General features: G+C 37.4%; 1 protein-coding gene across 2 annotated transcripts in view; it reads right to left on the bottom strand.

The window, feature by feature from the left end:
* DHX36 (DEAH-box helicase 36) overlaps positions 1–27,809 on the bottom strand; it is a 58,045-nt gene that overhangs the window by 22,986 nt on the left and 7,250 nt on the right. For both annotated transcript variants that reach the window (XM_010370617.2, XM_030928528.1), the window contains exons 2-12: positions 26,691–26,815; positions 25,699–25,933; positions 16,121–16,159; positions 14,209–14,379; positions 10,781–10,860; positions 9,642–9,716; positions 9,354–9,520; positions 7,840–7,921; positions 2,561–2,701; positions 2,165–2,267; positions 1,068–1,155 (exon numbers count right to left, since the gene is read on the bottom strand). In XM_010370617.2, coding sequence (XP_010368919.1) covers positions 1,068–1,155; positions 2,165–2,267; positions 2,561–2,701; positions 7,840–7,921; positions 9,354–9,520; positions 9,642–9,716; positions 10,781–10,860; positions 14,209–14,379; positions 16,121–16,159; positions 25,699–25,933; positions 26,691–26,815 — 1,306 coding nt within the window. The remainder of the gene's footprint in view (positions 1–1,067; positions 1,156–2,164; positions 2,268–2,560; positions 2,702–7,839; positions 7,922–9,353; positions 9,521–9,641; positions 9,717–10,780; positions 10,861–14,208; positions 14,380–16,120; positions 16,160–25,698; positions 25,934–26,690; positions 26,816–27,809) is intronic.

The raw sequence follows: 27,809 nt of genomic DNA, 5'->3' as shown, positions 1-27,809 counted from the left end.
TAGCCAGGCGTGGTGGTGGATGCCTGTAGTCCCAGCTACTCAGGAGGCTGAGGCAGGAGACTCTAATGAACCTGGAAGGCAGAGATTGCAGTGAGTCAAGATCGCACCACTGCACTCCAGCCTGGGCAACAGAGTTAGACTGTCTCAAAAATAAATAAATAAATAAATTTTGTCAAAAGCACTTCAACAGAGTGAGGTTCTAGAAATTATATTTGGAGGCCACGCGTGGTAGCTCAAGCCTATAATCCCGGTACTCTGGAAGGCTGAGGTGGGAGGAACACTTCAGGTCTGGAGTTCAAGACCAGCCTGGCCAACATAGTGAAACCTCATCTCTACTAAAAATGCAAAAAGTCGGCTGGCATGGTGGCACATGCCTGTAGTCCCAGCTACCCTGGAGGCTGAGGCAGGAGAACTGCTTGAACCCGGGAGGCAGAGGTTGCAGTGAGCAGAGATGGCGCCAACACACTCCAGACTGCCGACAGAGTGAGACTTCATCTCAAAATAAAAAAGTTATATTCAGAACTGTAAAAATTAAATAGAATTTGCTTCGTAATTTTCATATTCGAAGTGAATGACTGCTGAAAATACTCTATATTTTATAGAAAAAAAATGTTCTCATTCATTCCTCTAAAGTTTATATGTTTCAAAATATGCTGCTCATTCAGGATCAAAATCATTTAAGGAATTTTAAAAACTTCAGATGTTTAGGTCACATTCTTAGATTTGGGGTGATGATGGGGTCTACGTATCTGAATCTTAAAGAAGCTCCATGGGTGACTCTGTTGTATAGTCAGAATTCAGAAACACTGGGCTAAGGGATTTCTTTTTTGCAGCAGTGAGTGAAAAAATGAAAAACCCCACATACCTATGCTTTAAGAGCCAATTTTATTAGGCAAATTGTGAAAAAGAAAGAAAATATTCTCTTCAAAATACTAAATAAAAAGCTTTCCCTTCATCTGTGACCTAGTAGAAGCAACACTTCTTCAAATAAAAGAAAAAAAATACACATCCCACATATAATTCAAATACTACTCTTTGAATTATAGTAAAATACATTTACATAATACCTGATTTAAACATTACTTGTGACATCAAGAGATCATGTAAAGTGCTGATATTGTCCCAGCCTGGTAGAAAGACCAGTATCGCACCATCCTATATGAAGGGGAAATAACCATTACAAAGGATCATATCAACAAAATGCAGTAACAGTAAAATTGTGTGCACACTTAAATCTCCATTAAAATTACACTAGCTCAGGATAATTTTCATGAATAATTAAAAGTATATAAACCCACTTTTTTTTTTTTTTTTAATTATTGTTTTTGAGACAGAGTCTTGCTCTGTCACCCAGGCTAGAGTACAATGGCATGATCTCGGATCACTGCAACATCTGCCTCCTGGGTTCAAGCGATTCTCACGCTCAGCCTCCCAAGTAGCTGGGATTACAGGCCTGCCCCATCACGCCCAGCTAATTTTTGTATTTTTAGTAGAGATAGGGTTTTGACATGTTGGCCAGGCTGGTCTCAAACTCCTGGCCTCAAGTGATCCACCTGCTTCAGCCTCCCAGAGTGCTGGGATTACAGGCGTGAGCCACTGCACCCGGCTAAGCTCACTTTTAAAAAATGAGACATAAGTCTTTTTTTTTTTTTTTTTTTTTTTTTGAGAAGGAGTCTCGCTCTGTCACCCAGGCTGGAGTGCAGTGGCCAGATCTCAGCTCACTGCAAACTCCGCCTCCCGGGTTTACGCCATTCTCCTGCCTCAGCCTCCCGAGTAGCTGGGACTACAGGCGCCCGCCACCTCGCCCGGCTAGTTTTTTGTATTTTTTTAGTAGAGACGGGGTTTCACCGTGTTAGCCAGGATGGTCTCGATCTCCTGACCTCGTGATCCGCCCGCCTCGGCCTCCCAAAGTGCTGGGATTACAGGCTTGAGCCACCGCGCCCGGCCGGAGACATAAGTCTTAATCCAGATATTTGTTTAGTCTTTTCTTCAAACAAGTCAAATGCCTAAATCTTCTGCTACTATGAGATGATTTCTAGTATCAAAAGTAATTTCTTCCAGGCTATTTTATAAACATTTAAGAAAATCGTATTTTTCATGGCCTTGATACATTAATAAAATTAAAATTATGTTAACTGAAGAAAGAAAAATAAACAAAACTAACCTCTTCTTCCAAAACAATGTATCGGATAAGGGCAACAATCAAATTGAGATCAACTTTATCATCATCCATCATTTCTATAACATCTACAGTACTTGCAGAATACCTATCAAAGTTAAACACAAAGTTACGAAATACTTAATCAAGTTTTCTACTAACTTGCTATAAAAGCTTAAAATTAACTCAATCTGCAAATGGAGGAACATAATCTACACATCGGAGAGAATTACTGGGCTAATAGTGCTTAAAAGTCACATCAGCACAATATTTAGCTGGAGTAAGAGATTCACAGTGCTCTCCTTTAAGTATGTACAGATTCAAGAAGATGCTCCCAGCCCCTGGCTTTCTGTTTTCGTTATTTAGCCACTGATTTCTCACCTTCAAACAAAATAAACTCACCTTCTTCGCAGTTCCCTTACATAATCTGGCCAACGTTCTTTATATATTGCTTCTTTTTCTTCTTTTTCTTGCCTGTTTACATGCCCTTGCATGAAACCCCTCTTAAACTGGGATCTGTGTTCTTTTTGTTCTGGAATATACCTAAAACAAAAACATTCTTGAATATCTTCACTTTTTTGAAACTCTAGTTTTAGCTAAAATCTGTGATATTTTATATTTAGGATTTTCAAAAAGAATTCTAAAGAACATTTTCATTATGCTTTCAAGTGAATGCTAGCTAAAGTATCAACTTGTGTTCATTAACTTAAAAAACCTGATATTTTAGATAAAAATCATTCTTCTCTATTGAAGTATATAAACCTATAGACCATTTTTAGTAGTTAAAATTTTAAAAAAATACTAGAGTAACTTATACCTTCAATTTTAAGTTTGCTTTAGAATAATAGTTAACATTAATGTAAGTCCAAACCTGAGTGCACATAAGAATTGAATCCCTCAGAGAGTTTGTAAAATATAGACTCCTAAATCCCATCCCTGATGATTTGGATTTGGTAGGTACGCCTTGGGTCTATTAATCTAAGAATTTTAATTAGTGCCCGCAGGAGATTCAGCTAGTATATCCAGATCTACAGACCCATGTTAGAGAACTATTTAATTCTGCTGTCACACAGTTGTAGATAATGGCAGATCCAGAATCAGCACTCAAGTCTCTCACATGTCAATCAAGTGCTGTACTATGATTCTACTACCATCCTGTAGTGACTGCTAAAACCACAGAGGGCACATCTGGACAATAATTCTACCTATCACTGTCAGTCCTGCGAGGCATGGGGTGGGAAAAGACAAAAACGAACCCACACTTTAACCCCAAGGCGTCTCTGAGTTCAACTACAGGACAGCCTCTAGATGGAATGGGGGAGGGGTTAGAGCATGGACTCCGAAGTCAGAATTGATATCCTTGCTCAGTTACTGACTAGCTGTGTGACCTTCGATAAGGCATTAAATATCTGGCCTTTAGTTATATTATTTGAGAGATTAATATGTTTATAACAGTACTGGCATGAGATTTTTAAAAATGTGATAAAGTAAAAAAAAAAAAAAAGTGATAAAGCCTCATGTATAGTAGACACCCAGAAAATGTTAATCCCCTTCCCTATTCAGTACCTGTGACCCAGAATTCCCCTAAGTCTTCGATACATACAGAGGCACCAACTTGAGGTAGGGCAACCTGAGACACAGATTGGTTCTAGTCACCAGGATGGACCCAGAGTCGGCTCCCTTCCCAGAAATTGCAAAACAGAGGTAACCTTCAATCCTCCCATCTCCAATCACAACCCTCCATATCATCTTGCCCTGCTCTTGTTCTGGTCATTGTATTTTCTTTGCTACCTCCCTGCTGTGCAGCTCTTCTTCTGGGAAGTGGACAGCCAGGAGCTTCTGATGAAAATCTCTAATCAAGGAATACCCTCATTCAACTCTCCTCTTAGAGTTGATCAGCAGATGACAAATGCACAGATACCACCTTTTCGCTTCAAGATACTGCTTGGCTACAATTCCATATGCATTCCCTAACATCCAGGGAGCTTAAGAAAGCAAGTTTCCATCAGGTGCCTTCAGATTATTGATCCTCAAAACTTTGTTTTCATTGTTGCCAAGCAGTTGCCTATTATTTTACTGGCAAGCAACTGCTAAATGTGCCATGATAGGATGTGAGACACATGGTAAAAAGTGGAAATGAAGAGGGAGGATACAGAAAATTTATGGCGGCTAATGATAAAATCAGGACATGGAAGACCATTACATGCTGTCTGTCTGAGGTTTTTAGTATGTTCTATCTTCTCTGACATATACATTTCCCTCTTTCCTACTTTGACTTCAACTGCTTTCCTAACTTGACCAGTCTCTACCTAACATACAAAATCTAATTTCTAATACACTCTTCACTTCCCTCAGACTTTATCAGCTTATGTGTCTCCCTGTCTACAAACAAATTCTGAGAGCATATACCAAGTCTCCCCTTGCTTAATGCTCAGACCCTAGCATAGTGCAAAACATTGAGTGAAATAAATGTCTGGTCAAAACTCAGCAGATTTTTCTTCATATAAAAATGGTTGTAGGAACTTTGCTCTCACCTTCCACTCTCACTTCCTGGCTTTCTTAAGAGAACTTTTAAGTCTTGAAAAATCTCATCCCAAGTGTTTCTACATCTAGTCCCCAATCCCCTTTTTTTTGAAACAGGGTCTCCCTTTGTCACCTGGGCTGCAGTGCAGTGGTGTGATCTCTACTCACTGCAATCTCAGCCTCCCAGGCTCAAGAAATCCTCCCACCTCAGCGTCCTGAGTAGCTGGGTCTATAAGCGCATGGCACCTCATGCAGCCTACTTTTGTATTTTTTGTAGAGACGGGGTTTCACCATGTTGTCCAGACTGGTCTTGAACTGCTGGGCTCAAGCGATCTGCCCCACCTCTGCCTACCAAAGCATTGGGATTACAGACATGAGCCACCATGCCTGGCTATCCTTTTTTATTCAGATTTACCATAGGTCAGGCACTGTGCTATGTACTAGTTACTAAAATAAACAAGACAAAATTCTGGACCCCAAAAAGTCTGAAAGCTAGTGCAAGAGGCAAATACAAAGAGATACACTATACAACAAATAACATAAGGGTTATAAGAGATATGATACAAATGTTGCAGGAATACAGATGAGAAAGAATTAAAGGCCAGGTGTGGTGGCTCACACCTATAATCCCAGCACTTTGGCAGGCCGAGGGGGGTCGGATCACAAGGTCAAGAGATCGAGACCATCCTGGCAAACATGGTGAAACCCCGTCTCTACTAAAAATGCAAAAATCAGCTGGGCATGGTGGCGTGCACCTGTAGTCCCAGGTACTCGGGAGGCTGAGGTAGGAGAATTGCTTGAACCTGGGAGGTGGAGGTTGCAGTGAACGGAGATCACGCCACTGTACTCCAGCCTGGCGACGGAGCGAGACTCTGTCGAAAGAAGGAAAGGAAAGGAAAAGGAAAGGAAAAGGAAAAGGAAAGGAAAAAGGAAAGGAAAAAGGAAAGGAAAAGGAAAGGAAAAAGGAAAGGAGAAAGGAAAGGAAAAAGGAAAGGAGAAAGGAAAGGAAAAAGGAAGGGAGGAGAAAGGAAAGGAAGAGGAAAAGGAAGGAAAAAGGAAGGAAGGAAAAGAAAGGAAAGGAAAAAGGAAAGGAAAAAGGAAAGGAAAAAGGAAAGGAAAAAGGAAAGGAAAGAAAGGAAAAGAAAGGAAAGGAAAGGAGAAAAAAGAAGAAAAAGGAAAGAAAAAGAGAGAAAGAAAAGGAAAGAAAAAGGAAAGGAAAAAGAAAAGGAAAAAGAAGAAAGAAAAGAAAAGAAAGAAAGAAGAAAAAGAAGAAGAAAGAAAGAAAGAAAGAAAAAGAAAGAAAGAAAGAAAGAAACAAAGAAAGAAAGAAAAGAAAAGAAAGAAAGAAAGAAAGAAAGAAAGAAAGAAAGAAAGAAAGAAAGAAAGAAAGAAAGAAAGAAAGAAAAGAAAGAAAGAAAGAAAGAATTCAAGTCTGTGAGAGGTATTAGGGAAGGCTTAACAAGCAATGAAGCTGGGATTTTTCTTATATAATCAATAGCTTACAAATGAAAGGATGGAGAAGATGCATATAAAGGTCTAAGAGGAACAAAAACATAACAGCGCAAATTCATGAATGAAAGGGCATGGCATGCTAAATATACCATTATGGAATGGTATACTTAGCACAAGCAGGCCATAGGACACATGACTGGGAAATGAGGCTAGAAAAGAGGATGGGGACACACCGTAAAGGGCCTTGGAATGACCAGCTAAGGAATTTGAACCTGATCCTATGGGGCTGTGCTTCTCAGTCTTTTTCCCATCAAAGAATACAAACACAATTCTACACAAGCTCCTGGAGAAGTCTGCTAGCAGCAAAAGGCCAGTGGTCAGAATGCTGAGGGAATCAGTAACTTGGGCATACCAGCTGAAGTGCTCTGTTATAGCCATGACAAACCAAAAAAGGCTCTTAACAGTTTTTTAAAGAGATATCACATATGCAAGGAGCTTGCCCAGGAGCAGAAAGCTCAAATGAACAAATTGTTTTTAGGAAAATATATGGCAGCAATCCTAAGAGTGAAGAATACAGTACCAAAAGAGTAACTATTATATAGCACAGGAGAGACAGTAAGGACCTTGGCAAAGAAATAAAAGTGAAAAGGCATGTTCAAGAAGACAGTTCCCACAGTTTGTGTCTGTTTGAAGGCAAGTACAAAATGACTTGGATTTACTTGGTTACTCAGCGTGTAAAACGGTTGCCATACCCTGGTATATAACTGCCTGATACACACTAGCTTTTGATTTATAGGTTAGAAAACTGAGTGGAGGATAATCATTAACCATTATAAAGTAAAGTATAAAGTATGAAACATTGTTTTATTTTTTTGGTGGGTGACTATAAGATAATGATTCAGGCTTGAGAAATGTTAGGTTCAAGGCACCTGTGGTAGTAGACTACTACAGAGTAGAAAGCCAGTTCAAAGATCAGGAGAAGCTTCAATTCTGAAGCTATACTACTGAAAGCTGTGAAAATATACAACTACAGTCAGGGATATAAACAGGTTTGCACAGTGAAAACATAAATGATTGAGAAGCCTGGGGGAAATTATATTTAAATGTTGGGCAATGGAAGTCAACAAAGGAAAAGTAAAAATCAGGTAACAGAACCATCAAAACGGCTCAAACACTAAAGACAAAGAGGTTCCCAAACTTTGCTGCCCAGGGATCTTCAAAAAACACTGATGCCAGCCAGGGGTGGTGGCTCATGCCTGTAATCCCACAACCTTGGGATGCTGAGGCGGGCAGATCACGTGAGGTCAGGAGTTTGAGAACAGCCTGGCCAACATGGTGAAACTGCATTTCTACTAAAAATACAAATACTAGCTGTGCACAGTGGTGTGTGCCTGTAATCCCAGTTAGTTGGGAGGCTGAGGTGGGAGAATCACTTCAACCTGGAAGGCGGAGGTCGCCGTGAGTGAGCCACTGGTGCCTGGCTACTACCTCAGACATTGTAATGTAATTTAGGTAGGGAGTATAAATCAGGCATCTGGAGTTTAAAAAGCTCCAGGTAATTTTAATGTGTAGCCAAGTATGGCTAATTCCCAGCAAATTTTTTACAAGGAAGTAGTCAATGGTGGGTTTCTGAGACTAAAGTTTGACATGAGAAAAGTGATATATTAGTACTTTTTAATGTTTTTTATTTTCTAATGTTTACTTACCTTATTTTTTCAATTATATCTTCCAAAAGATATTCCACAACCGGAAAGGTAAAACCAGGTATATGTATCATTGGACAGTTACCTATCACGGCAGACAAAATATAAGCATAAATTTGTACTCAAATGTTGAAAAAATTAATATACTATAAATAGGACAATGACTCTATTACTATTAATTCCAGAAAATGGTCCTGTAGCTTTTACAGTTCTACCCTATTTTTCCATATCTACTTTAATAAAAAGCAGCAGTCTAGTCTTCACTCAATACCATTTTACTGCTACCAAACTGTACACACATCTCACAGTTCTACAAAATAACACAGAATATCAAAGAATAGAGTTTTAAGTTGAACTCAAAATCCATTAGTTAGAAGTCTATTTTCTCTTCATCATTAACCCAGATAGTATCATAACAGAATATCCAGAATATCAAAGTTTTACTGAATTCCAGATAAGCATTACTACTTGTAGTACCCAGAATTGGTGGAGAAAAGTAATCAAAACAAGACCTAAACAAATAAATTGCTACTATTTCAAAATTACTAATAAAAAAATCACTTCAGCATTGTTATTTAAATACTCTCTACATTTCATAACAAGGAAAACAAGCAGTACACACGGTAAAAATCAAACATCACATGGGAGGTCAAAATATCTGAGCAAGTATCACTGCTCTACATATGACGTGCATACATTTGAGCAAGGTACTCAATGTTAGTTCTAGAAGTCTCATTTAAAAAAATAATAACAACACCTACCCCAACTAATCTTACATGGTTTTCAGTTTAACTAGGATGTATTTTAAAGGACTTTTATAACGCTGATGACAAGAACATTTATTAAACATAACTATACTACATTGTAATTCCCTCCCTTTCCCCTTCTTTCCTTCACAAGTATAAGCAGGAAAGACAGTGAGGACTGATTTTAAAAGAATGTGCTTTGCAACTGGTCCAATCTATGTTCAGCTTGGGAAAGCTACTTAACTGCTCTGAGGCTGCTTTCTCATCTGTAAAAATGCGAATAATAGTACCTACCTCATAAAGTATTATAAAGACTAAGGAAGACAAAGTGGCGAATATACTACCTGGAACATTGAAGGTGTTTTGTTAAGTGGTCACTAGCAGTATTAGCAGAAAACTGCCAAGTGGTCACTAGCAGTATTAGCAGAAAACTGCCACCCTAACCTGTGATAGTAGATAAAAGTCACAGAAAAATTACAGAAAGAAGTTTATAAAATTATGCAAATCTGTGGTTTGACTTCAACGATGCCATCTTAATTGTGTGGTGGTAGCAACAAGAAGCTACCTGTCCTCACTATCAGACATGACGCCACTATTAAAAAATAGACCCAATTGTCTAATCCATGAAACTGGAGGGTAGAAAAATACTAAAATAAAATTAATAGCTAAACATTCATTTTGACTACTCTTTACCTAGTACCATACTAATTTTTTTAAATTAAGTGGTTTTCTAGTACCTTTTCTAATGCAGTAACTACACATTTTACTCACCAAAATATTCTGAAAACTTTTCCGCATTCAACGTTGCACTCATCAGTATTACTTTCAAGTCAGATCGAAAATTGAGAAGATCTTTAACAACAGTCATTAAAACATCTGACTGCAGGTTTCTTTCATGGATTTCATCAAGTACGATATGACTAACGCTGGACAAATACCTAAGGCAGAAGTGTGAAGTACAAAATTTTAAAACCATTTTTCTTTAACACCTAGTAAAATCCAATTTAATAATTACATCTTTTGATAATACTTATATTTCCTTAATTGAAACATACTCACGGGTCTGACTGGAGCCACTGAAGGATGATTCCTGTTGTACAGTATAAGATAGAACCCTGTTTCCTTGGCAACCGACTGTGAATGAAAGACATGAACTAATAATTCTTGGTTTTCTTTCCTAGTAATTAACTAACTACCACAAAGGTTTATATCTTCAGTTTTAGAAATGCTTTCAGTGTTAATGAAAATCTTCATACTTTTTTTTTTTTAGTTATAAGAACACCCACCACAATGGGGTAATGGGAAATACTTCATTCAAATTCATTATACATTATCTTTGTTGTCATTGATACAATGTTAATTTCTTTTAAAAGATATGACCATTGACACTGAAATAACAACTGACTGACTTACAGGGCCTAAATATTTGGTTCATAATTGGAAAGTTCACTCATTTGAAGAGGCAAACGTGTCAGGCGTGGTGGCTCACACCTGTAATCCCAACACTTTGAGGCCAAGATGGGAGGGTTGCTTGAGCCCAGGAGTTCAAGATCAACCTGGACAACATAGGGAGATCCAGTCTTGAAAAATAAAAAAATTAGCCAGTCATGGTGGTGTGCGCTGATAGTCCCACCTACTTGAGAGGCTGAGGTGGGAGGACTGCTTGAGCGCAGGAGTCTTAGGTTGCAGTGAGCTGACTGCACCACTGCAATTCAGCCAGAGTGACAGAATGAGAACCTATCCCTAAAAACCATTAAGTAAATTAAAACATAAAAAGGCAAATGGAGTCCTAAGCTCCAGAAAAGGACCAAATATGTACTGCACAGTGGAGTTGGATAGGGGGTTAAGATACCAAAATCAATTTAAAAAGTCAGTCAGAAGTGTATGGAGGTGGTACTGAAAGGTGTAGAACACAATCTTTTCAGAGAGAGTAATGGTCTGCTAATCTACGTCCAGGAAAAATGTTTATTTTTCTAATCATTCCAAATACAAAAGCACCATTTTAAAAAGGCAATCGAAGTCCAATTTGGGTTAAAAGATAAATTTGTGGCAGCAAGCCATCTATGATGCAATTACTTTAAATGATAATTGTAATAGTAATAACCATCATAAAAATGGGGAAAATATCCTTTCTTTTGAATCTCCAGCTTCAAAGTTTCACAACATCTGCTTGTGTATAAGAAGTGAACATTTCTTACCTCTGGAGACGAATTTGATATCCAGTACTATTACCATTGCCACAAGATTCTGCCCTTTCTGCAGCCACTCTTTCCGCAACCTTTAATTCAAATAAAATATAAAGAGAATATAATTTCTTTTAGAACAAATATCCTGAATATCCACGAAAATCTCGGACTGTTGAAAAATTGCTCTTCAGATTTCTAAATGAGTTAAAAAAAAAAAAAACAGATATTAAAATCTGAGGTATCTAAAACAGTGTGTGCCTCTCTTAAGAGCTGTTTATGCTTATTTTTCATTTCCTCTTATAAAATCTTTTAAGGCCAAGTTCTCTCATCACTAGTTTCAAAGCGCCTTTCTATAGCATCCTCTCATTAATTTATACATTTTTGGTCTTTTCCAAGAGCTGCAAATCAAGATCTAAACTTGTAGAAATTATGTGTAATTTGAAAGTAATTACATATTGATACTCTTCCCTTGTGTTTTTGTTTGTGGTAGGGTCTGGTGTTGAATTTCTAGTTCTTGGTCATGCTTTGAAAGTTACGATTGCCAAAAATAAGCTTTGGAAAGATGAAATGTTATAATCTAATACTGATTTGTATAACTAAAAGTAACTGACAATTATTTCATGACAGAACAGTGATAATAAGGGATCAGAAATAGAAAATGGCATAATTTCTAAGAAATAATATTTTGGAAGTAAAACTTTCCAAAGTATACCTAGTACACCCTGACAGACCACATTAACCTGTCTATAGATTAAATTCCAACAGATGGTGAAAAAAGAAGAAAAAAGTTACCTACTTAGCATTTCTTCTACTATCTGCATATACGATAACGGCTATATATTAGTGAAAATATTTAAGTCTAGCTACAAAACTGTGTTATAACAAAAGTGGTTTATTTTTCACCATTCCGTAATTTTATGCAATTTCCTGGAATATCGTCCCCATAAAAGGGTGAAGACCACCTGAAACTAAAACTACTAGAAGAAAACCTAGGGAAAAACTCTTTTAGACATTGGTCTAGGCCAATAATTTATGACTAAGACCTCGAAAGCACAGACAACAAAAATAAAAATAGACAAATGGGAATCATCTAAGAAATTTCTACACAACAAAAGAAATAATCAACAGAGTAAACAAATAATCTCCAGAAGGGAAGAAAATATGTACAAACTATTCATTCAGCAGTAGACAAACATCTAGTATACACAAGAAACTCAAACAACAACAAAAGACAAATCATCCCATTAGAAGGAGGGCAAAAGACAAGAACAGACATTTTTCAAAAGAAGATACACAAATGGCCAAAAAGTATATGAAAAATGTACAACATCATCATCAGAGAAATGCAAATTAAAACCACAATGAGAAATCATCTTACTCTGGTCAAAATGGCTACTATGAAAGAGTCAAAAAATAATAGATCTTGGCCAGGACATGGATGAAAGAGAACTCTTACAAACTGTTAGTGGGAATGTAAATTAGTACAGCCTCTATAGATAACAGTATGGAGATTTCTCAAAGAACTAAGAATAGCGCTATCATTGATCCAGCAATCCCACTACTGGGTTTCTATCCAAAGGAAAAGAAATCAATGCATCAAAAAAAACCAACCAACCAACCAAGCAAACAAAAAACCCCTGCCTTGCATGTTTATCACAGTACCATTCACAATAGTCAAGATAGGGAATCAATCTAAGTGCCCATCAATGGATGACTGGATAAAGAATGGAATAATACTATTTAGCTGTAAGAGTGAAATCATGTCGAAATAGACATAGAAAGACAAATATCATATCTCACATAAGTGGGTGCTAAAAACCAGGTATATGTTGACATAAAGTATGGAATGACAAACGATGGAGATTCAGAAGAGAAGGTAGGAGGGGGACAGATGATGAGAAATTAGTTAATGGGTACAATGTATATGATGTGGGTGATGGATACCCTAGAAGCCCTCACTTAACCACTACACAATCTATGCATATAACAAAATTGCACTTGTATCCCATAAATTTACACAATTTTTTTTTTTAAAAAGCAGTGAAGTCTACTGCTCTTTCTTTATAGTACTTCTTAGAAACCAAAGCTTAAAACATATACTGTATTTTCTGAGAAATACTGTCATAATTGGTAATGTTTTTAACCACAGATTCTATATTAAATGACTTAGACATGTGATAAACGGCACTGTCATAAAACCAAAGACAAACACAAACCTTTATAATTTATACACAAAATTATACAGCATAAATAAATTCACTATGCATACTGAAATATGACAAGAAACCCCAAACACCTTTAAAAAATATATAACTCACATATTTAACTAGGTCATCTAACTAAAAACAATAACAACAAAATCAATGTACAGGTTGAATATTCCTTAGCCAAAATGATCAGGACCAGAAGTGTTTCCGGTTTCGGATTTTGGAATATTTTCATTATACTTGCCCTTGTTAAGCATCCCAAATCTGAAAATCCAAAATGTGAAATGCTCTAGTGAGCATTTCCATGTTGGTACTCAAACAGTTCTGGATTTGGGAGCATTCTGGATTTCATATAGTCAACCTGAAATAAGTTATTTATAAGTGTTACTTATGTATGCCTTCCCAAAATTTTGGACTTGACAAACCAGAAACAATACCTTATTTTTCCTCATGATAAATTTCCTCTTACTGAGTAGCTGCATTCAAAAATGACTGTGACTGGGCACAGTGGCTTATGCTTGTAATCCCAGCACTTTGGGAGGCTTAAGTGGGCAGATCATTTGAGCCCAGTATTCAAGACCAGCATGGGCAACACGGCAAAACCCCACCTCTATAAAAAAAACAAATATTAGCCAGGTATGGTGGCACATGCCTATAGTACCACCTACTTGGGGGGCTGAGGCAGGAGGATCACTTGAACTCTAGAGGTTGAGGCTGCACTGAGGCCGTGTTATCACCACTGCATTCCACCTTAGGTCACAAAGTAAGACCCTGTCTCCAAAAATAATTAAATAAATCACTGATTATAGAAATACAACTTAAAAGATTTCCCACTTTCACCACCATTCAGTATACTTACACTGAAAAAATGACAGAAGTAAAAAAAAAAAAAATTAAATAAACCAAGTAGTAAAATGTAAAGAATCAAATGATGGAGATTACTTGAAGCTTGTAATCAATTCTGTAAACATTTTATCTATTTCATTCTTGTGAATACACACTGAAATTTGCCTGGATATAAAGTTTATCTTGAATTCATAAATATCTATTATCTGTTAAGACAGCAGTTACTCAATTTTTTGGCCTTTATTATTAAACATGTTAAGCAAATATTTGCTTTCACAGTCAAAAATCCTAAGCCGAATTAAGAATCACTCTATACCTTCAGAATCAGTAGGTTCTAGCAAGATTACTTTAAAAAAGACATTTGTAATAAGTTACGAGATTACTTACTGAAATGGCACTAATTCTTCTTGGCTGAGTACAAACGATCCTGCAAGCAGATCCTTTTCCTCTTTCAATGTAGTTATCCAAAATGAACTGAGTAACTTGAGTGGTTTTGCCACAACCAGTTTCACCACTTATTACTGTTACCTGATGTTTATCAATTAAATTTACCAATTCCTATTTCAAAAAGAAAAATAAAAAATATCACATGTTGACTAAGTCTGAAAAAAGATATTAATCAAAATTCGACCAAACTGAAGATAATCATTTTTAAAAAAATATATTAATGCTTTCTAAATTTTGTCACATCCAATACTGGCAGTTTGGATATCTGGATCTACCAATCTGCAAGAGATAAGTGCACCAAACTATAAAGAACAAAGCCAAAGCACTGCTAAAGAAAAACATACTGACATAAACAAGAAGAGATAGCTTATAAGTTCCACGCAGAATTAAAATAATGTTGATATGTGGGGCTACTGACTACAGAAGCAAACTCCCAGCCTAAACAACTACTGATATTACAAATTTATATCATAATTAATAAATATGGCTTTGTCTGCAGAACAAGTTTTGTATGCCATTTTAGGAACAAGGAAGAAAATACTGTAGTTTAAAATGACTTCCTTTCAAATAATTAAAATAAAGTCATTAAATATCTAAACCAAAGCTATCTAGAAAACCTCATATTTGGGGAAGATGTTCTTCTACAAAATTATATGTATTAATATTTTTAATAATAATATTCACTATATAAACAAAGTCATCTTACTATCTCAAAGGGAGGTTAGGGGTTATTTTCATGTACAAAACAATTTAATTTGAAAATCTACCTTTTAAAAATTCCCCACTTAGGCCAGGCATGATGGCTCATGCCTATAATCCCAGCACTTTGGGAAGTGGTGGCAGGCAGATCTCGAGGTCAGGAGATCGAGACCATCCTGGCCAACATGGTGAAACCCCATCTCTACTAAAACTACAAAAATTAGCTGGACATGGTGGTGGGCGCCTGTAACCCCAGCTACTCAGGAAGCTGAGGTAGGAGAATCGTTTGAACCCAGGAGTCAGAGGTTGCAGTAAGCCGAGATCATGCCACTGCACTCCAACCTGGTGACAGAGCAAGACACCCTTTCAAAAAAAAAAAAAAAAAATCCCCACTTATTCTAACACATTATACATATATATAGATGTATATATATCAGAAAAAAGTTTTAAGTTTGAACACTGAAATTATAGCTGGTAAATACCGAGAAGTGAAATGTGATTCATCCGTTCAATAGGTATTTGTTTACTGGATGTCTTTAAAATGCCAGGCACTGTTCTGAGTCAAGAGACACAGAGTGAACAAAACAAATCCTATGCTCAAGAACTTACACTGGCCTAGGAAGGGAAGACACACAAATGTCAGGTGGTAATAAGTGCTATGAAAAGCAAAAAATAAAGTAAAATAAAATAAGACTGGGAAAACAGAGAAGGATGAGAGACCACATTATTCTATATAGGGTAATCATATTTTAAGATACAGTGTAATAAATTAAAGAACTGTATTTTTAGTAGTACATTATTTCGCACCTTGATTTTAATTAATACATTAATTTGTACATTAATCTTAACTGAAGTGTCTGGTCTTGACTTAAGTGCAAGGTATTTATCCAAAGTAACTTATAAGAGGAAATTTTACTTTTTAAATTTCAAAGATTTCAATTATGAACAAAAACAGGTGAAAACATCAGGAAAATTGTTTATGTCCTTTTATTTCTTTCTGTCCTTAATTCAAAAGAATAAAATTAACTTCCAATACTATACTGTAGAATAAAGTTCATTAATTTACATTTTTTCTTGATACAGAGCTCTTTTAAAAAAAAAATTGTGTATTTAATTTGCAAATCAAATTAAATAGTGGAAAAAAACACTTTACCTTTTGCATTCCATATGAAGGCAGCTTTTCTCTGAAATGCTGAAATTTAAAAAAAGTTTTAAATTTTCACAAAAGACATGTAATTAAATTATAATCATGGTAATTAGGATACATCATAGGGTAAATTCTCTAGAATCCAAAAGTATTATTATCTTACGGCTTGTGTAAAAAAATTATAAAGAATAATTTACCAATTCCTTTTATATCTGAAACATTCAAAACCAGAACTCCATTCCAAGCAAAATGGAGACAATGCTTTAAAGTCAGTGGCACTAAAATGAAATCGGATGTGTCCTAACAGCATTCTAACGATTGCTAAATTACTTTCACTATTTTTCAATATGTTTTATATATTCATCTTAGATTTGATTTCTGTATTATCTTTTCTCACCCAACAATCCACTATTTACTAACACATTAGGCACTGGAGCAGATTCAGAAATTATTTCAGGATACTTGCCTTTGAGTGTAAGAGAAAAGTAATATCTGCACAGTCAGAAAATCTGGTACTGCCATTTTAGAGCTGTGATCTCAGTTAAGTCATACTTAAAGTGTGAACGTCTAAAAGATTTTATCTCACAGGGTTGCCACAACGTCTAAATGAAAAACCTTTATATAAAAAGCAAATACCAGTTTCTGACACATATAAGCTACTCAATAGATTTCCAATGTGTTAAATTACAATTAGAATACAACAAAAGGAATGACTATTCTGTATTTATGTGACAATTTCTTCCTAATTCTGAAAACTTTTATGGAACCCATATTACATAAAAACACTTAAGAAGCAGTACTGTAGTTTACATTCAACTAAGTACATATAATGTAAAAAAAGAATCTTCAGTGGCATAAAAATAAAGTCAGCTTTAACAAACACCCTTCATTAAAACGGAAAAAACTGACCAGGTGTGGTGGCTGACGCCTGTAATCCCAGCACTTTCGTAGGCCGAGGCAGGCAGATCATGAGGTCAGGAGTCTGAGACCAGCCTGGCCAGCATGGTGAAACCCTGTCTCTACTAAAACTACACAAAATTAGCCAGGCATGGTGGCGCACACCTGTAGTCCCAGCTACTTGGGACGGTGAGGCAGGAGAATTACTTGAACCTGGCAGGTGGAGGTTGCAGTGAGCCGAGATCGTGCCATTGCACTGCAGCCTGGGTGACAGAGCAAGACTCCATCTCAAAAAAAAAAAAAAAAAAAAAGGAAATAATTAAATATATATATATATATAATTAATAAAATTAGAATTGTCTTTGGTAATCTAGTATTATATTATTGCCATGTTTGTCATGGTCAGGTAATTCTTATCAGCACCATAAAAATAACAATCACTGTGATGAATGAAATGAATTCTAGCGATTTTAAAATAACAAAAGCTACCACACTTACCTTACCTTATAATAACTTATCTTGTAATAATTTTTAAATTATCTAAAAACTATTTTTAATGACATAAGTATTAACACCCCAGGTAGTCAAATTTACCATCTTAACATATACTTATACACAAGCTATCCCACTGCATTGCAAACTGGCATTAACCATATATGATTTATACATGTAAATGCCACTGAAAAGAGAGGTATAATCCAATATTCTTTCCCAAGGCAGCCAAAGTTTCTATGTGCTAACTTTTGACCATCACCAAGATGTGAGATAGTTCAACTGTAAGCTCTCTGAGGACAGGAAATATCTTATTCCTCTTAAAAAAGCGTAATAAGCACAACTGGCTGGCGTGGTGACTCACACCCATAATTCCAGAATTTGGGGAGGTTGAGGTGGGAGGATCGCTCAAGCCCACGAGTTCAAGACCAGCCTGGGCAACAAAGCAAAACCCTATCTCCACAAAAATTACAAAAATTAACCAGGCGTACTGGCACATTCCTGTAGTCCCAGCTACTCAGGAGGCTAAGGTGGGAGGATCACTTGAGCCCAGGAGGTCGAGGTTGCAGTGAGCCATGATGGCACCACTGCACTCTAGCCTGGGTCACAGACTGAGACTCTGTCTCAAATATATATACACATACACACACACATATATAGCACAATAACTGGTATCCAGGAAGCAGAAAATTAATGTTTATTAAAGAACATCAAGAAAAAATATTGCACATGGCTAAAAATGATTAAAAAGTTGAGTTCTTAAACACAGCTGAATTTTAGATCTGATTCTGTTATGAGCTATGCAACCTTAGGTAGGTCACTTAACCCAAATCTTTTTCCTCATCTACAACAGACATGTAGTCTCTTATTCAAGGTTGTTGAGAAGCTTAAATAATGCAGTATACATGAAGCATTTATGACAACACATGAGAAATACGAAGACCATCAACTTTTCAAATGTTTTACACATTTTTTTCTTTCTCTGAACTAGATCAATCACCCATCTTTAGTATATGAGTTCTGTCTACCATATATAGCAAAGAGAAAGACACTAATTCTCCTTGTTCTTAAGGCTGTTCAAGCAGCTCTTCTCAACTAGAAGATTCTGAATTAATTCATCCTGAAATTTCCTACATTTTCAAATCACAGTTTTACCCAACAGGCATCAAAGAGCTACACAATTGGGCCCTGGACAACCTCAGCTTATCTATTCTAATAAGGAAATCTAACTTTCATCAGTAACAGTCAGTGGATCATTCTTTCCTAATAAGGAAATTCAGCTGTCGTCAGTTAGCTGAGGGATCCTTTCTTTCCTATAGGAGGTGCTATATCCTTTCTTTATCAAAAACAGCAGTGTGCATTTACATATTAAAGATATGGCCCTCAGAGTTCCCTTGGTAATTTCTTTTTAAAAAATACACACATACGAAGATGGCCGAATAGGAACAGCTCCAGTCTCCAACTCCCAGCGCGAGCGACACAGAAGACCGGTGATTTCTGCATTTGCAACTGAGGTACTGGGGTCATCTCACTGGGGAGTGCCAGACAATCGGTGCTGGTCAGCTGCTGCAGCCTGACCAGTGAGAGCTGAAGCAGGGCAAGGCATCGCCTCACCTGGAAGTGCAAGGGGGAAGGGAATCCGTTTTCCTAGCCAGGGGAACTGAGACACACAACACCTGGAAAATCGGGTAACTCCCACCCCAATACGGCGCTTTAAGCAAAGAGGCAAACCAGGAGAATATACCCCACACCTGGCCGGGAGGGTCCCACGCCCACGGAGCCTCCCTCACTGCTAACACAGCAGTCTGCGGCGATCTATCCGCAAGGCAGCAGCGAGGCTGGGGGAGGGGCGCCCGCCATTGCTGAGGCTTAAGTAGGTAAACAAAGCCTCTGGGAAGCTCGAATTGGGTGGAGCTCACAGCAGCTCAAGGAAGCCTGCCTGTCTCTGTAGACTCCACCTCTGGGGACAGCACACAGCTGAAGACCAACAGGGGAAACAGCGAGGGCCGGTGCAGACGCGAACGACTCTGTCTGACAGCTTTGGGGAGAGCTGTGGATCTCCCAACCCGGAGGTTGAGATCTGAGAACGGACAGACTGCCTGCTCAGGTGGGTCCCTGACCCCTGAGTAGCCTAGCTGGGAGACATCCCCCACTAGGGGCAGTCTGACACCCCACACCTCACAGGGTGGAGTACAAACCTGAGAGGAAACTTCCAAAGGAAGAATCAGACAGGTACACTCGCTGTTCAGCAATATTCTATCTTCGGCAACCTCTGCTGCTGATACCCAGGCAAACAGGGTCTGCAGTGGACCTCAAGCAATCTCCAACAGACCAACAGACAGTCCTTCTGACTGTCAGAAGGAAAACTATCAAACAGGAAGGACACCTATACCAAAACCCCATCAGTACGTCATCATCATCAAAGACCAGAGACAGATAAAACCACAAAGATGGGGAAGAAGCAGGGCAGAAAAGCTGGAAATTCAAAAAATAAGAGCGCATCTCCCCCTGCAAAGGAGCGCAGCCCATCGCCAGCAACGGATCAAAGCTGGTCAGAGAATGACTTTGACGAGAGGAGAGAAGAAGGCTTCAGTCCATCAAACTTCTCAGAGCTAGAGCAGGAATTACGTACCCAGCGCAAAGAAACTAAAAATCTTGAAAAAAGAGTGGAAGAATTGACAGCTAGACTAATTAATGCAGAGAAGATCATAAACGAAATGACAGAGATGAAAACCATGACACGAGAAATACGTGACAAATGCACAAGCTTCAGTAACCGACTCGATCAACTGGAAGAAAGAGTATCAGCGATTGAAGATCAAATGAATGAAATGAAGCGAGAAGAGAAACCAAAAGAAAAAAGAAGAAAAAGAAATGAACAAAGCCTGCAAGAAGTATGGGATTACGTAAAAAGACCAAATCTACGTCTGATTGGGGTGCCTGAAAGTGAGGGGGGAAATGGAACCAAGTTGGAAAACACTCTTCAGGATATCATCCAGGAGAACTTCCCCAACCTAGTAGGGCAGGCCAACATTCAAATTCAGGAAATACAGAGAACGCCACAAAGATACTCCTCCAGAAGAGCAACTCCAAGACACATAATTGCCAGATTCACCAAAGTTGAAATGAAGGAAAAAATCTTAAGGGCAGCCAGAGAGAAAGGTCGGGTTACCCACAAAGGGAAGCCCATCAGACTAACAGCAGATCTCTCGGCAGAAACTCTACAAGCCAGAAGAGAGTGGGGGCCAATATTCAACGTTCTTAAAGAAAAGAATTTTCAACCCAGAATTTCATATCCAGCCAAACTAAGTTTCATCAGTGAAGGAGAAATAAAATCCTTTACAGATAAGCAAATGCTTAGAGATTTTGTCACCACCAGGCCTGCCTTACAAGAGACCCTGAAGGAAGCCCTAAACATGGAAAGGAACAACCAGTACCAGCCATTGCAAAAACATGCCAAAATGTAAAGACCATCGAGGCTAGGAAGAAACTGCATCAACTAACGAGCAAAATAACCAGTTAATATCATAATGGCAGGATCAAGTTCACACATAACAATATTCACCTTAAATGTTAATGGACTAAATGCTCCAATTAAAAGACACAGACTGGCAAACTGGATAAAGAGTCAAGACCCATCAGTCTGCTGTATTCAGGAGACCCATCTCACATGCAGAGACATACATAGGCTCAAAATAAAGGGATGGAGGAAGATCTACCAAGCAAATGGAGAACAAAAAAAAGCAGGGGTTGCAATCCTTGTCTCTGATAAAACAGACTTTAAACCATCAAAGATCAAAAGAGACAAAGAAGGCCATTACATAATGGTAAAGGGATCAATTCAACAGGAAGAGCTAACTCTCCTAAATATATATGCACCCAATACAGGAGCACCCAGATTCATAAAGCAAGTCCTTAGAGACTTACAAAGGGACTTAGACTCCCATACAATAATAATGGGAGACTTCAACACTCCGCTGTCAACATTAGACAGATCAACGAGACAGAAAGTTAACAAGGATATCCAGGAATTGAACTCATCTCTGCACCAAGCGGACCTAATAGACATCTATAGAACTCTCCACCCCAAATCAACAGAATATACATTCTTCTCAGCACCACATCGCACTTATTCCAAAATTGACCACATAATTGGAAGTAAAGCACTCCTCAGCAAATGTAAAAGAACAGAAATTATAACAAACTGTCTCTCAGACCACAGTGCAATCAAACTAGAACTCAGGACTAAGAAACTCAATCAAAACCGCTCAACTACATGGAAACTGAACAACCTGCTCCTGAATGACTACTGGGTACATAACGAAATGAAAGCGGAAATAAAGATGTTCTTTGAAACCAATGAGAACAAAGATACAACATACCAGGATCTCTGGGACACATTTAAAGCAGTGTGTAGAGGGAAATTTATAGCACTAAATGCCCACAAGAGAAAGCAGGAAAGATCTAAAATTGACACTCTAACATCACAATTAAAAGAACTAGAGAGGCAAGAGCAAACACATTCAAAAGCTAGCAGAAGGCAAGAAATAACTAAGATCAGAGCAGAACTGAAGGAGATAGAGACACAAAAAACCCTCCAAAAAATCAATGAATCCAGGAGTTGGTTTTTTGAAAAGATCAACAAAATTGACAGACCGTTAGCAAGGCTAATAAAGAAGAAGAGAGGAATCAAATAGATGCAATAAAAAATGATAAAGGGGATATCACCACTGACCCCACAGAAATACAAACAACCATCAGAGAATACTATAAACGCCTCTACGCAAATCAACTAGAAAATCTAGAAGAAATGGATAATTTCCTGGACACTTACACTCTCCCAAGGCTAAACCAGGAAGAAGTTGAATCCCTGAATAGACCAATAGCAGGCTCTGAAATTGAGGCAACAATTAATAGCCTACCCACCAAAAAAAGTCCAGGACCAGATGGATTCACAGCTGAATTCTACCAGAGGTACAAGGAGGAGCTGGTACCATTCCTTCTGAAACTATTCCAATCAATAGAAAAAGAGGGAATCCTCCCTAACTCATTTTATGAAGCCAACATCATCCTGATACCAAAGCCTGGCAGAGACACAACAAAAAAAGAGAATTTTAGACCAATATCCCTGATGAACATCGATGCAAAAATTCTCAATAAAATACTGGCAAACCGGATTCAGCAGCACATCAAAAAGCTTATCCACCATGATCAAGTGGGCTTCATCCCTGGGATGCAAGGCTGGTTCAACATTCGCAAATCAATAAACGTAATCCAGCATATAAACAGAACCAAAGACAAGAACCACATGATTGTCTCAATAGATGCAGAAAAGGCTTTTGACAAAATTCAACAGCCCTTCATGCTAAAAACGTTCAATAAATTCGGTATTGATGGAACGTACCTCAAAATAATAAGAGCTATTTATGACAAACCCACAGCTAATATCATACTGAATGGGCAAAAACTGGAAAAATCCCCTTTGAAAACTGGCACAAGACAGGGATGCCCTCTCTCACCACTCCTATTCAACATAGTGTTGGAAGTTCTGGCTAGGGCAATCAGGCAAGAGAAAGAAATCAAGGGTATCCAGTTAGGAAAAGAAGAAGTCAAATTGTCCCTGTTTGCAGATGACATGATTGTATATTTAGAAAACCCCATCGTCTCAGCCCAAAATCTCCTTAAGCTGATAAGCAACTTCAGCAAAGTCTCAGGATACAAAATTAATGTGCAAAAATCACAAGCATTCTTATACACCAGTAACAGACAAGCAGAGAGCCAAATCATGAATGAACTTCCATTCACAATTGCTTCAAAGAGAATAAAATACCTAGGAATCCAACTTACAAGGGATGTAAAGGACCTCTTCAAGGAGAACTACAAACCACTGCTCAGTGAAATAAAAGAGGACACAAACAAATGGAAGAACATACCATGCTCATGGATAGGAAGAATCAATATCGTGAAAATGGCCATACTCCCCAAGGTTATTTATAGATTCAATGCCATCCCCATCAAGCTACCAATGAGTTTCTTCACAGAATTGGAAAAAACTGCTTTAAAGTTCATATGGAACCAAAAAAGAGCCCGCATTGCCAAGACAATCCTAAGTCAAAAGGACAAAGCTGGAGGCGTCACGCTACCTGACTTCAAACTATACTACAAGGCTACAGTAACCAAAACAGCATGGTACTGGTACCAAAACAGAGATATAGACCAATGGAACAGAACAGAGTCCTCAGAAATAATACCGCACATCTTCAGCCATCTGATCTTTGACAAACCTGAGAGAAACAAGAAATGGGGAAAGGATTCCCTATTTAATAAATGGTGCTGGGACAACTGGCTAGCCATAAGTAGAAAGCTGAAACTGGATCCTTTCCTTACCCCTTATACGAAGATTAATTCAAGATGGATTAGAGACTTAAATGTTAGACCTAATACCATAAAAACCCTAGAAGAAAATCTAGGTAGTACCATTCAGGACATAGGCATGGGCAAGGATTTCATGTCTAAAACACCAAAAGCAACGGCAGCAAAAGCAAAAATTGACAAATGGGATCTAATTAAACTAAAGAGCTTTTGCACAGCAAAAGAAACTACCATCAGAGTGAACAGGCAACCTACAGAATGGGAGAAAATTTTTGCAACCTACTCATCTGACAAAGGGCTAATATCCAGAATCTACAAAGAACTCAAACAAATATACAAGAAAAAAACAAACAACCCCATCAAAAAGTGGGGAAAGGATATGAACAGACATTTCTCAAAAGAAGATATTCATACAGCCAACAGACACATGAAAAAATGCTCATCATCACTCGCCATCAGAGAGATGCAAATCAAAACCACAATGAGATACCATCTCACACCAGTTAGAATGGCAATCATTAAGAAGTCAGGAAGCAACAGGTGTTGGAGAGGATGTGGAGAAATAGGAACAGTTTTACACTGTTGGTGGGATTGTAAACTAGTTCAACCATTATGGAAAACAGTATGGCAATTCCTCAAGGATCTAGAACTAGATGTACCACATGACCCAGCCATCCCACTACTGGGTATATACCCAAAGGATTATAAATTATTCTACTACAAAGACACATGCACACGTATGTTTATTGCGGCACTATTCACAATAGCAAAGACTTGGAATCAACCCAAATGTCCATCTGTGACAGACTGGATTAAGAAAATGTGGCACATATACACCATGGAATACTATGCAGCCATAAAAAAGGATGAGTTTGCGTCCTTTGTAGGGACATGGATGCAGCTGGAAACCATCATTCTTAGCAAACTATCACAAGAAGAGAAAACCAAACATCGCATGTTCTCACTCATAGGTGGGAACTGAACAATGAGATCACTTGGACTCGGGAAGGGGAACATCACGCACTGGGGCCTATTATGGGGAGGGGGGAGGAGGGAGGGAGTGCATTGGGGAGTTATACATTATATAAATGATGAATTGATGGGTGCTGACGAGTTGATGGGTGCAGCACACCAACATGGCATAAGTTTACATATGTAACAAACCTGCACGTTATACACATGTACCCTAGAACTTAAAATATAATAAAAAAAGAAAAAAAAAAGAAAAAAAAAAAATACACACATACACGTGACCACTTTATTACACCTCTAGAACACCCACAAATCATACAATTTTATGTTTTAACTGAAAGGGACCTTAAAATATCTTGCCTAGCGTAGAAAGAAAGTATCAGAATTCAGGAGACTCTCAGGTCTTGTGATAGTCCTGTATTTAAAATGTTAGTGAACATAGCATATCACATAACTTCTGAAATATTTAATTTTATCATCTACAAAAAAAGAGTTAAGTAACCTGGAACAAGCTTTACAATTTTAATTGCCTTTACTGTACATGGCACCTCACTAAACTGGCCTAGAAAAGCTGAAGAGTAAGTATTTTTTTTCCATTTGCACCAGCATTTCTCAAACATTTCTTCTCCTCACCACATAAGCTTCTGTGGATGAGACAGGATACTGTAGGTTATGTGTAACTTCCATTCCCACTGCTTTTCTCTACCATTCGAAAATAAAGTAATTCCCACAGAGGATGTCTTGTTGAGGATCTCACTGATCTATGCCATGCAGCTACCTCTAACCATATACACATTTTTAGAAAGTATAAGAAAAAAATGACAAAATATTTTTTGACATCTTTCTACTACCTGCATTTCAATATACCGGAGGTCATTTTTTTTCTTTTGTAAATCTTCCAATAATTTTTGGTCTAAAGTTCCATCTGGTTCATTTTCTTGCAAGAGATACTCAGAATCTTGGTCAATATATGATTTGTTCCTGATTCTAAACATTTTTTTTTCTTGGTTTATCAACTTCTTTTCCTGGATGTCAAGTTTCTTCTCTGAGCATGGTGTGTTCTTAGTACAAACTTCAGTACCGTATCTGTTTTGACAAAATAAGAAAATAAGAAAGGTGAGATGAAGAGCCACTCGAACCCTGGAACAAAACAAAACAAAACAATACGCTGTTGAAATATTTCACAGTCATCCAAATCCAAAGCTTTTCTCTTAGTACAGTAATTATGAAAATATACTTAAGATTCTTATAACAAATTCAAATTTTTCCTTCCTTTAAATAGATATTGCCAGATTAAGTTATTCCTTGTGGTAGTTAAAAATAAAAAATCCACACAATAGTCATTCCTTCACTGCGGTTAGTTACAGTGTTTCTCTTTTTCTGGTTTTCTTGAACTTGTTTCATGTCACAACATCTTTTTTCTTGCCACCCTTTCTGAGCTATAAATAGGATGCTACAATACACAGTCCATGAAATACTTGTACAAATTTTTCCTCTAAATGATACAGTTCTTGTAACCTTTCTAAAACAGGAGCAATTTCACTTCTTGCAGATCTCCCAGATAGAATAATTTCATAAATACAAAGAGGACAGGTAGGGAGAAGAATAAATAACAACTTAATACATCTCATATCCAGACACACTATTATTCATACCATTTAGCTTTTCTGTGGAAACATGCCATCTAAATTTTTAAAAGTCATTTCTAAATCTGTTTGATCTACATAAGAAAAAAAAAGTACATCAAGGTTAAACTTCACTTATTGAAGAAAATAAAGATGTTATTTTTATTATTAAAGTGTTACTCTTTGCCTATTCTTTAAAAAAATACTTCTTGTCATACCCATGATCCTCAGGAGCAAACCAGGATATCTGTGCTTCCGACTCTTTATCATTCTTCGCTTGAACAGAATTCAGTAGCTGCACAATTTGTTCTTCTCGTCGTTCATCCATGTGTACTACAGCTCTCTAGTTTGTGCCAAGAAAAAAGCATCTTGTCAACATAAGAAAGCATATGCAAAAATTATTTGATACTAAAGAAAATAAAGGCTAAGTAATATACGTTCAACAAATACATATAAAAGAAAGTTATTCACACTTGTCCTCTGGCCCAATCCCCCTTCCTAGACCTAATTAATTAATGTTAAAATTTTGGTACATATCCTTCTAGACCTTTTCCAACAAGCATTTATAAAATTAGCCCTATTATGACTGGCAAAGAAAGCTCATTTATGCCTCTTCCTACAACCCTGGTTCTCTTACTCCCAACCCTCACATACTAATTATTATGAATTTCTCCTTATCTTAAAATTTTGAAGTTATTACAACTCAAATGGTTTAAGAAAAAAGTTGAAAAGTGGAAATAGTTTGGTTGCAATGAACATTTGAAAGTTCTTAACACTAAACAGAAGAATAAATTGGTAAGTAAGGCTGAGCTCAGGAGTAAATAAAATTGATCAATGCTCATTAGGTGATCCAATGTGGCAAATGACGCAGTTGCTTCAAAGAATGAGAATAAAACACAACAAATTGGACAAAGATAAAGGTCCTTGGTGAACTATGAAAATTTTCAGAAACTTTACACATTTAAGAAATGTCCAAGGTAAAAAAAAAAAAAAAAAAAAATTTCCAAAACCCAATTCTTTGGAGACTTTTATATTTAGACATAGTAAGTTGAAAAACAGATTCTTCAAAATCTACGGGTCTACAAACGTTAGGTTCTAATGTGCATATAAATCCACAGGCAAAAGGAAACACACGAGGAGTGGTGAAAATTAGAGTGTGTTAGGTTAAAGAACCAAAGGAGGAGGAAGGTAAAAGTATAAATGAAAAGAAAACAGTCAAAAATCGAAAGAAAGAAACCAAAGGACTTAATGACTATTTGGTGGAAGTTGGGGACAGACAAAAAGGAAGAAAGAATCAAAGACAACTGTTTTCAAATTCAAGGGTGGATCGTGAGAGA

The sequence above is a fragment of the Rhinopithecus roxellana genome, chromosome 1, assembly GCF_007565055.1.
Source record: "Rhinopithecus roxellana isolate Shanxi Qingling chromosome 1, ASM756505v1, whole genome shotgun sequence".
In the NCBI taxonomy this organism is placed as follows: domain Eukaryota; kingdom Metazoa; phylum Chordata; class Mammalia; order Primates; family Cercopithecidae; genus Rhinopithecus; species Rhinopithecus roxellana.
This window is presented reverse-complemented; position numbering and strand designations above follow the sequence as displayed.